Here is a 10,393-nt window from a genome sequence, read left to right on the forward strand (position 1 = left end):
TGGTGGACACATTTTATTTAATGTCAAAATATATTATAGTTTTATCAGAGTCCTAGATTGATTTAGGGTTAAAAAAAAATCCACAAAAACCTACTATCAGTTATGACATATTTGTATGCCTTTGCAACTCAGACACCTGTTCCATGTGCATGAAGAGGACAGCAACAACTCTTAACAAGGTAATCTCCCTCTGACAATAATACAAACAAGGAGATTATATAAAAAAGCTGCTTAGACTGACAGAGGTTTGTGAACTACCATCCAAGGTCATACTCAGAAGGATAAGAAATGTGCACATATGTGCCTTTACATGTTTGATGCGCTGCAACGGACTGCAGTGAAAAGTATTTTAACTCTTATATGGAAAGGTTAATTAGCTCTTGAATAAATGAATAGCTTAATCATGCCAAGCATCTGAGCTAGGGTTTAGCAGTGACGTGTGTTCAATCACCTACAGGGCTCTGTCATCATAAATGTTCCCACTAAATACATAATCATCCAGCTGGCTCATAACGGTGTGTTGCTAAAGATTGTCTGCATCTGCGCAACAATCACAGGGCTGAGGAGTGAAGAAACATGACAGTTATCCCACCCAGGCAAAACCTCAAAGCAGCACTTAGCTGATGGTAGCAGCATCTTAGCTGTGCCGACAACTGGAGAATCATAAAGAAAAAATAAAGGACTATTATATGTTTGACTTTGATAGAAATCTTAAGAATCATTGCTGTAGAGGACCATTAACAGTGATCAAAACTTTTCAGGTTTAGATACTTTTAGTCATTTCTGTCTGTATATGTCTGTATAGTCTAGTGTGAACAAACTTCCAAAACATTGTCTGAGCACGAGAACTCAATAAAGGTGCATTTGAGGTGTTCTGATGCCATGTTTGAGTTTTTTTTTGTTTTCTTACTCTGTTCGAACACATTTTAAATACAGTCTGGATACAAGGTGATATAGAATTTTCAATATGGCCCATTAGTCTTTGTTCTAGTTATCTCGTCTCTCCTCTCACTTAGGCCTTAGAGCTCCTACAGTCTTTCCCCACAGTTTTGTATTGGTATGAGCCTGATAGTTGATTTGGCTTGCCCAAAACATTCATAAAACAATGTCTTCTTCAGATAATAACAGGACCAAGCTGACGCACACTGTCAGAAGCAGTAAGGACAACCAGGAATCGATCTTATTAGGTGGATAGCTCCCTGGAGCCAAGCACTCCCTGCTAGGAACAGAGCTTGTTTTGACTTGTCATTGAATGTTGAATATTTTCTTAGGGATAGTTTAATATTGAGGAGAGAGCAAGAGAAACTTAGAGTAGGTCCAGCAGGGGCTGTATCAATATGGTGTCACAGAAAATGTCTATAAAATACATCTTCTGTTTCTGACATCAGTTCGAAGCTCTCCTTTGTGCTTTTTGTGTTCCTACTCTTTCCTCCAAGAATTTCATCACACAAGGTACTGTAGGACAAGCTACCAGAACTGTTGGCCTCAGGTTGGGACTTTTTCTGTAAACTGTGGCATGTAAATTTGCCTTGGGCAGGCATGCTAGTCAAATTGTTTTTTTGTTGTACACAAGGCAGAGCAAGGAAAGTTTTTATGGCACCTTAAAACACTGTGTTTTAAATTATAATCAATTGTATGCTATTGAAAGTGTTTTACATAAGGGTCAGTCTTGTACAACTTTAAACAAAGTGTAGTGAATTATAAATAAATTGTTTCACATGCTCAATATATGGATTTAAAAGCACACTGCAGTGCTCAAAAGCAACTCAATACAATGTGTTGCATACTATAATAACAACTTTGCAACTATTGGAGCCGTTGAAAAAAATCTAACGTGTTTTGTTTCGGTTTCAGGATTACAAAACTGATTCAGACAACAGATTCAAACAGGTCTTTGTGCATAGCCCCCATAGACTGCCCCTCGTTTGTAATCCTTTTATAAACCAGTTAAGTCCAACAGAAAGAGCTCTGTTTCCAATACTACTTTGTTTTCCTAAAATCAAAAGTGACTTAACAGGGATAACAGAAATAAGTCTGTTGACACAGCAGGCAGTCACATTCGTATTTTTAGTGTCTTTGCCACTTTTGATCTGATTAATGAGCTGAGCTACATGCCATGTAGCAACAGTGAATATAGTCAACGCTGTAGCTTGATGGACCGGTACAGAAAAAAACAAGCCAAGTTGTTGATGTTTCTGCCATATATATTTGTTACCACCCATTGAGTACAAGTGAAGAGAAGTCTGAAAATCAATGTTTGCAGTAGTTGTACAAGTGCACAACATTTGGGACACCAATTAGGCAGCCAGAGGCTCCAGAGAGCCACCATATGGCAGAGGAGTGGAATTAAGGGTCAACTTGTTGCTGCTCTTTGAATCTCTGCACTAATTGTTTTTCTTGTCATCGCCCCCATTCACGCTCCCCCTCTAATAGGACCACATTTCATGGAAGGTTAAGCTACTTTGCTGATTTGGGGTAGCTGTATTCTCCTGAAGCCATTAGTGTCATTGACCGGGCCAATATGGCACAAAGGGACTGTCTTGAGTGTGGGGTTATTCTACCCTGTTAACAGTAAACTGAGACATATGTTTACTAGAAGTAAGACAAATGATCCATATTGTATTGAATTTTAATAGCAGTGGATTTATTCCCTTGTTGACTAAAAGTAAACTAAAACCTCAAGTTAGTACTGTAGGCAGAAGTTAACATATTTACTTACAATTGCTAAAACATGTGAAGCATCTCTGTCTGTAATGCTTCTATAGCTTTTCTTATAACACAAATGAATGTAGGTAGCCTATGTACTGTATATGTTTTAGAAGCAGCAATCTGTGAAATGCATAATAGGAAAAAGCAATAATTTAGACAACAATGTTAATCGCCTTTACTCTACGGAGACACTGATGATATTTACCATGAAGCAGCCAAATTTATGAGGCCATTTCATAACAATGTTGTTGAAAAGTTAAAACATATTTGGTTTATTTTCTTTTTCAGTGGTCACCTTTGTTTAATCCAGTTATGCATGTAGGAGGTGTGACTGATTGATTTACCCATAAAGACAGTAAAGATTAAGAGGATGACAAATCAGCATTTGCTTACACAGCGCTTAGTGCTAATCTCCTTGTCTTCCTTCAGAAATCCCCCAGACGTCTCACACTCGTTCTGGCAGAGAGAAAGAAAGAAGAGGACAAGTACTGACTCTATTGACCCCCATTACATGAGAAACCACCAGAGAAGGACAACATCCCTGGATCAACATCATCGATCATTTCTGGAGTAACTCTCTGATGACCACCGAATAAATTAGGCTTTAACTAAAAGATTTAGTAGAAAGAAATACAAATTCTGCGCTTTGTAGGCATTGCCATTCATCAGGACTTGACAAAAACGCTCTGATCCAGCTGGGCACCTTAAAAAAATACTTTATACAGAAGAGGAAATACTTCTATTTATCTAAAAACTCTTTATGAAGTGAAGTTCAGACAACCGGACAATCTGAAACATCTCAAAATGGAGGACCACATGACCAAAAGGAACCCGTTTTCTTCTTACACATGTAATGACTTCTCAGATGGACCACAAGGTGAGCCACGATGCAACAACATTTAAAGAAAAATGATGCAAATATTATGTCAAGGAAATGATTTTGTAAGAATAATTATCTCTGCAATAGTTGTTTTGTGTACAGTGCCGGCGCTAAGGGGGGGCATTCGAGGGCCGTGCCCCCCCTAGCGGTCATTGATGCCCCTCCTACCAGCTGTGAAGCATATTCTCGATCTGTCACAATCATAGACTGTACAGTCTATGGTCACAATCGACTATAATTGACGCTGAGTCAATGACCCAATGCCCCTCCAGTAGATCTGCTCTGGCGCCGACTCTGTTTGTGTATACCCAAAAGAAATCTGTGCGTTTTAGTCATTGATTGATCCTTGTAGTTTCTCCTATCTGCCCTCTACAGAAATGAGTCCAGTCCCAGGTAAAGCACATGGCCACAGTCTGCTGTGTAACGTGTGCTCTGATTCAAGCAGCGGAAAACATTATGGCATCTACGCTTGCAATGGTTGCAGCGGCTTCTTCAAGCGCAGCGTGAGACGAAGAATCATCTACAGGTTACATGTTTATGTAATAAGGCAGACATAAATGTCTTATGTATGATAAGGAAATACAACTGGTGTAATAAGTCTTTATTGGTATTTTAACACATTACTTTTTGACGATAACACAGGTGTCAGGCTGGAACAGGCAGGTGCCCTGTAGACAAGGCTCATCGAAACCAATGTCAAGCTTGTCGATTAAAGAAATGTCTCCAGGCTGGCATGAACAAAGATGGTGAGGAAACTAGTATCTAACGTGTGCATTCATTATTTCTGTGGCGTTGACTGTTTTCACAAGATATATTGCTTGTCTTTTCGCCAGCTGTGCAGAATGAGCGACAGCCTCGAAGCACAGCCCATGTGAGTCTAGACTCTATAAGTGTAGATCCTAAAAGAGAGCACCTGGCCACCACACAGGTGCTCCCTTCCTCTGCTAGCTACCCGTCAGTCATCCGCAGACCTCTGGTCACTTCTTCCGTCCCCACCTCTGCCACCATACAGCCCTGCAGCAACCCAAACAACTACCAGCGATTTATGGCCAGTCTGCTGACTGCAGAGACCTGTGCAAAACTGGAGCCTCAGAATGGTGAGATCTTATGAAAGAAGTTAACTTAAGGTGGACACAACAAGGAACTTATTAAGGATTTGAAATACATGTTTTTATTTGGTTTGGCTACTTATGACTATGATAAGGGGAGGTTTGCCTTTAAAGATGAACAAGATTAACATAATAAAGAAATGTCTTAACTGAATTGTAACAATGTTTTACTCCCAGTAACCCTATTGTTTGTGTGACTCTCTTTTTGTAATGCACAGCAGAGGAGAATATTGATGTGACAACCAATGACTCAAAAAGAGATCGGTCTCCCTCTGACTGTCTTATGTCCCCGTACACCTCCAGCTGTTCAGAGAATATATATGAGACATCAGCACGCCTCCTCTTTATGTCTGTCAAGTGGGCAAAGAATTTGGCTGTTTTTGCGCACTTGCCATATCGAGACCAGGTGAGCCTGACCAACACATTTTTGTTTATTGAACAAACTGAATTAAACATACATAAACCGTGTGTGAGACCATTAACATGCATTTCTGTGACGTCCTCAGGTGATTCTGCTCGAGGAAGCTTGGAGTGAGATGTTCCTCTTGTGTGCCATCCAGTGGTCACTGCCCTTGGACAGCTGTCCTCTTCTGTCTCTGCCAGATCTTTCTCCCACACGGCAGGCCAAGACCAGTCTCCCCAGAGCTGACCTGCGCATCCTGGAGGAGGTCTTTAATCGCTTTAAGGCCCTGGCGGTTGACCCTACTGAGTTTGCTTGCCTGAAAGCCATTGTACTCTTCAAGCCAGGTGATGAGTTTTTCCTTCAGCAATATGAATTTGTTTTATGGACATTGTGACTAATGTCATGCTGTTTTATTGCAGAGACACGCAGCCTCAAAGACCCAGAGCAGGTGGAGAATCTGCAGGACCAGTCACAGGTGTTACTAGGTCAGCACATCCATTCACTATACCCCAGCCAAGGTGCCAGGTGAGCCTAACTCTCTCTATGATCTACAAACATAACAACACATGGAGTATATCCAGTTGGTCCTATGAAAGCCTAAACAGAACATGATGTTCACAGTAATTTGTTTTTGGATTTTAAGGTTTGGGAGACTAATACTTCTGCTGCCATCCCTCCACTCTGTGAGCCCGGAGAAAATAGAGCAGCTGTTCTTTCAAAGGATCATCGGCAACACACCCATGGAGAAGCTGCTGTGTGACATGTTCAAAAACTAAGACACAAATAAAACGAGCACAAAGGAAAGCCAAATGACTCCTGGTACAAAAACACAATGAACCAACCCTCAAGCAACATGTTTTCTGTTTTTTACCTTTTTTTACCAAAGCAATGTTAAAATAGCACAGGAGGAAACTTTTCCCCCACTTTAAGTCAACAAGTATGCACTCTTCAAAGTTCTTCACGTTCTAATAAATAAGCATACAGGTTAAATTCAGTGATTATTTCGTGATTTTCTTTGTAAATATTGTAAGTAGTTTGTATTTGAAAGAACTGAGTTGGGAGGAAGCATGTTTTTTTATTAAAGTAAATGAAAATGAACACATGTGTTTTGAAGAGTTGTCCTGATTAAATAGAAATTGTGCTTTCGAGTATATGTCCAGCTTTAACTTATTACAGATACATTTGAAATGTTTTACCAGTAACAAGTCATTGCAGTGTGTCATTGCAACCATTTCTCTGAGGTTACTTACTTAAAAGAGAGCCCTCACTTATTATCTTTGGTCACAATTTTCAAATAAGGTTGCCCAAAAAAAAACGCCAAATCAAGACCAAATCAAATACCGGTCGGGACCTAATAAGCTTGGTCTACTGTACAATAATAAGAATGAGGACAGAGCACCCTCGGGAAACTTTGCATGGTGCTGGACTGAAAATAAAAAATACCTTACATTTGACCATTAAAGTAGTCCAGTATCTAACTGCAAATATATGTTTAATGTGAAATCTTGAAAGATAAAGATGTATAACATTGTGCTATGTTGTACATTTAAGCAGCTACAGTAACGATAGGTGGCGGTAATGGTCAGATGTAGCCTACTGATGAACGTGAGCCGTCAGTAAACACCGAGAAGAAGAGCAGGACCAAAACACGGAAGAGCTTTCCGTTAGGTATAAATATAAAGCGTCCATTTAAATAACCAACCAGGATGTTCGGTTGACAGATGCAGCGGAGGTTGATTATTAGTAGGAAGTTGCTTTAAATAAGAAATAACAGTTGTTTGACTTCATAATGTTCAAAAACTCGTACACGCTGCTCTCTCAGAAGGACTGTCCCAAGAATCCGGGCCTGTTTGTGGACCCTGGCCGCTTCACTCAGAGAGGACACTACACAGGCTTCTCTTTTGACAACATCCCCAATGTCTCTGAAAATGACTTTACTGGTAGGCAGCTTACTTTACGTATAGAAATGAATTATTGTAAGGTTTGCCATTGGGCTAAAGTCAAACAAACCAGCCTCAAATATTTTAATACAATATTAACACTATTTTAATTTATATATTTCATTGTTTAAAAATGAGCGGTTTGCTATTAATGATCAGCAAAGTGTTATTACTGCGTATTCCATCGTTGTTTTGGTCTCCCTTTACCTTTAACTGTACTGTCCTCAAGGGAAATGTGTCTTCTACCCAGGTGATACAAAATGCATATGCACTCTCGTTTAACATGAAGTATAATACATAAAACATTTGTAAAACAAAAGCCAAAACGCCTCACTCTACAACAAATATAACATGCATTAAGTTAAGGTTCAAAAAAGCTTGCATGAGACATCTTGGTTACTTTTAGAAACCATTACATCCATAAATATAGTTGCTATGATGAGTGAATCCCCAAGGACACTGGATATGAGCACTTCCCATAACTCCCAATTTTCTCACGTTTTAGAAATGTCGCCTTTAACACACAGATTACATTATACAATTTTCCCATTCTGACTGGTTTACTAAAAAGTACTTCAAAGACTAAGAGTCCTTCTTTTTCTTTAAGATGCCTCCCAAGGATGGCTGTCCTGGATCTGCAACCTAATTGTCATCTTCTTGGTGTACATCTTCACCTTTATAACATTTCCTATAACAGGGTGGTTTGTACTGAAGGTAAGTTGAAAGGATCTCTCATCAGGTATACCCTATAATGTCCACTCTCTTAATAAACAACTGTGATTGTTTTTGTTTGTAGACGGTACCTAACTACCAGAGGATAGTAGCATTTCGTCTGGGTCGAGTTGGTCCTCCAAAGGGCCCTGGTATCGTCCTTGTGCTGCCTCTCATTGACCAGTGGCAGAGAGTAGACCTGCGCACTCGTGCTTTCAACATCCCTCCCTGCCAGGTAATCCACTATACTGAGTTCATAACTAGTTTGTTTACATGCTGTAGTACTGATCGAATTACAGAAAGTCTTTACTAGCCAAACTTAAAAAATAAAAGTAAAGAGTAACATTTATCAGCATTGCCTTGAAAAAAATCAATCATAAAAGTTTCACATTACCTTGGAATATATTTTTGAACCATAGTAAGACTGTGGAGTTTGTGCCCAATCACTTTGTTAAAAGTGCATTAAAAATAATTCACTTTATTGCCAGGAATGACTACAGCAAGCAAAATGTGTCTTAATTTAGTTTTCCCTGCAGGTGGCACTCATGGTGCACTGTTGAACGTCTGAAATGGGGAATGTAAACTGATACTCAGAGATGTATAAATTATTAGTATGTGATAGCACATCAGGTTACACTTAAAGATGTAACCTCATGCTGCCTGCAATTTATTTCCAAATAATTATTCAAAATGTTATAGTCGTACTTTTCCAGCTTATACTTACAAACAAATAGATACAAACAAAAAAACCTTTGTATAAAATAAGTTTGTAGGAAAAAGAAAAGAAGAATCCGCACCGGGGTTATGGTAACATTTAGTTTTAAGTTCAATTCATGTGTGTACATTTTGTAATCTTCACTGCATTTTACCAAAGCTTTTACATTTCAATAAAACTAAAATATCAAGCTCATGTCACAAGTTTCTTATGAGTGCCAAGACTCTCCTTATAAGCAGGCAGCATTTATCAACAGACAGTATATTCAGCATTACACTGTAAATATTTCATAGTCAGCATCAGCTTTAAAAATTAAGACTCAAAATTCTTTAACCTGTGAAAAATTGATAAATGACCGCAGCATTCCACTTAAATTTAATTCTGCTACCGTAGGTGATCACTCTGGATGGCGGTGAGTTGTTAGTGGGAGCAGACATCCAGTTCAGGATCTGGAACCCCGTCATGTCCGTACTCTCAGTCCAGGACCTAAATGCCTCAACCAGGATGACTGCACAGAAGGCTTTGACCTACAGCCTGGCCAAGAAGACTGTCAGGGAGATTCAAACTCAGAGAGTTAAACACGGAGAATATCTTGTGGTGAGAATACACTGGACCTACTCTGTCTGCTGACTTTTCAGTGCATCAGGTCAAACTAACATCCTTTATTGTTCTGTACAGATGGACATAAATGAGATGACTCGACCCTGGGGGCTGGAGGTGGACAGGGTTGAGCTTGCTCTGGGCTCTGTACTCAAAGCACCAGAGCAAGGCTCCTCTGCACCGCTCATCATGCCCCCTGCTATGCCTGGACTGGAAGGTATCACTGGCCCTATTCAGCAGTTGGCTATGCACTTTTTGGGCCAGAGTGGCATTCAGCAGCCTCAACAAGGTATCAACTCACATGTAAATAACTGTTTCTGTACAACATGTACTCATTCTGGTGTTGAGTAATACATCTGTTGCTTTTTCTCTTCAGAGGACTGCATAACTTTTACAGATGAGCTCAGCAGTGTAGCTCAGACTGTCAAGGCCACACCATGTTCTGTTGAAGAGCTGCTCGACGCTGTCAAGCTCCTGCTCTCTGAGACTTTGGTCCAGGAGGTTGGGGCCTGCTTCCAGTTTGATGTGAACACGGAAGATGGTCAACATCATAGTTACTTTGTGGATTTGAGCCAAGGTAGTGGTTTCTATATTACAATTATACAAGCAATCTCCTTGAGATGAGTTCTGTATTTGTGTAATAATATATTAAGTGTAATAACAAAGTACAGTTTTATTAATATAAAATATTTTGTGTGTGTGTGTGTGTTCTGTAGGCAGCGGTGCAGCTGGAGTAGGGTCTTTGTGCAGAGAGCCAGATGTGACACTGAGCATGAGTGACAGCGACCTTCTGGCCATGTTCCAGGGTGGGCTACGACCGTTTACTGCTTACACCAGCGGCAGACTGAAAATCCAGGGAAACATCGAGACTGCCATGAAGCTGGAAGAACTCATAAAGTTACTTAAGAAATAGTGATTACATTGGCATTCCTATCTTATTTATTCAATCTTTAATTGAACCTGTACAGTGCCTGCTTTTCATGTATACATTGATTATGTATTAAACTGATTTCCTTTTACGGACGTGTCTTTCTTTTTCACACTTTAAAAAAACCACAGAAAACTCTTGAAGGTCGTAAGCTCTAGTGTAAGTTGGCGTAGCCTCACAGTTTATACACGGAAGATTGCAGGGGCCATGATACAAGGTAAAATATACTAACTAATACAATTAATACAGCTCAACATACCCACACATACTGCATTGAGAGGTATTCTGCTTATGAATCTATTTATCTACTGTAGAGATTAACTGAGGAGCCTTGATGAGCATAGCAAGGGGGGCCAACTATTTAGACCAGCCTCCTTTTTTTGCAACAGATTTTCCTG

The 10,393-nt window shown here is 39.8% G+C and overlaps 2 protein-coding genes across 5 annotated transcripts; both read left to right on the forward strand.

Moving 5' to 3' along the window:
• The first annotated feature begins 3,165 nt into the window (after window positions 1-3,165).
• On the forward strand, window positions 3,166-6,199 carry nr2e3 (nuclear receptor subfamily 2, group E, member 3). 4 transcript variants are annotated; one of them, XM_063910577.1, is made up of 9 exons: window positions 3,166-3,586; window positions 3,965-4,115; window positions 4,232-4,335; window positions 4,423-4,460; window positions 4,602-4,686; window positions 4,917-5,104; window positions 5,205-5,445; window positions 5,521-5,626; window positions 5,745-6,199. In XM_063910577.1, exons 1-9 carry the CDS (start codon window positions 3,514-3,516, stop codon window positions 5,875-5,877), a joined length of 1,119 nt encoding a protein of 372 aa, XP_063766647.1. In that variant the 5' UTR covers window positions 3,166-3,513; the 3' UTR covers window positions 5,878-6,199. The 4 variants fall into 4 exon arrangements, with proteins under 4 accessions (XP_063766647.1, XP_063766628.1, XP_063766639.1 ...); XM_063910558.1 differs by having other exon boundaries at window positions 4,423-4,686; XM_063910569.1 differs by having other exon boundaries at window positions 4,423-4,686; window positions 4,920-5,104.
• A 521-nt stretch (window positions 6,200-6,720) lies between these two features.
• Window positions 6,721-10,086, forward strand: stoml1 (stomatin (EPB72)-like 1). Its single transcript, XM_063912336.1, has 7 exons — window positions 6,721-7,041; window positions 7,649-7,755; window positions 7,838-7,987; window positions 8,861-9,064; window positions 9,146-9,356; window positions 9,444-9,644; window positions 9,784-10,086. Exons 1-7 carry the CDS (start codon window positions 6,891-6,893, stop codon window positions 9,978-9,980), a joined length of 1,221 nt encoding a protein of 406 aa, XP_063768406.1. The 5' UTR covers window positions 6,721-6,890; the 3' UTR covers window positions 9,981-10,086.
• Window positions 10,087-10,393: the final 307 nt, after the last annotated feature.

This window comes from Eleginops maclovinus, chromosome 2, assembly GCF_036324505.1.
Source record: "Eleginops maclovinus isolate JMC-PN-2008 ecotype Puerto Natales chromosome 2, JC_Emac_rtc_rv5, whole genome shotgun sequence".
Lineage (NCBI taxonomy): Eukaryota > Metazoa > Chordata > Actinopteri > Perciformes > Eleginopidae > Eleginops > Eleginops maclovinus.

Coding starts and splice junctions, on each gene's coding strand:
- stoml1 (XM_063912336.1), top strand. CDS start 6,891: ATGTTCAAAAACTCGTACACGCTGCTCTCTCAGAAGGACTGTCCCAAG. Junction 7,042..7,648: donor CTCTGAAAATGACTTTACTG/GTAGGCAGCTTA, acceptor TTTTTCTTTAAG/ATGCCTCCCAAGGATGGCTG. Junction 7,988..8,860: donor TCAACATCCCTCCCTGCCAG/GTAATCCACTAT, acceptor CTGCTACCGTAG/GTGATCACTCTGGATGGCGG.
- nr2e3 (XM_063910558.1), top strand. CDS start 3,514: ATGGAGGACCACATGACCAAAAGGAACCCGTTTTCTTCTTACACATGT. Junction 3,587..3,964: donor CTTCTCAGATGGACCACAAG/GTGAGCCACGAT, acceptor TGCCCTCTACAG/AAATGAGTCCAGTCCCAGGT. Junction 5,627..5,744: donor TACCCCAGCCAAGGTGCCAG/GTGAGCCTAACT, acceptor TTGGATTTTAAG/GTTTGGGAGACTAATACTTC.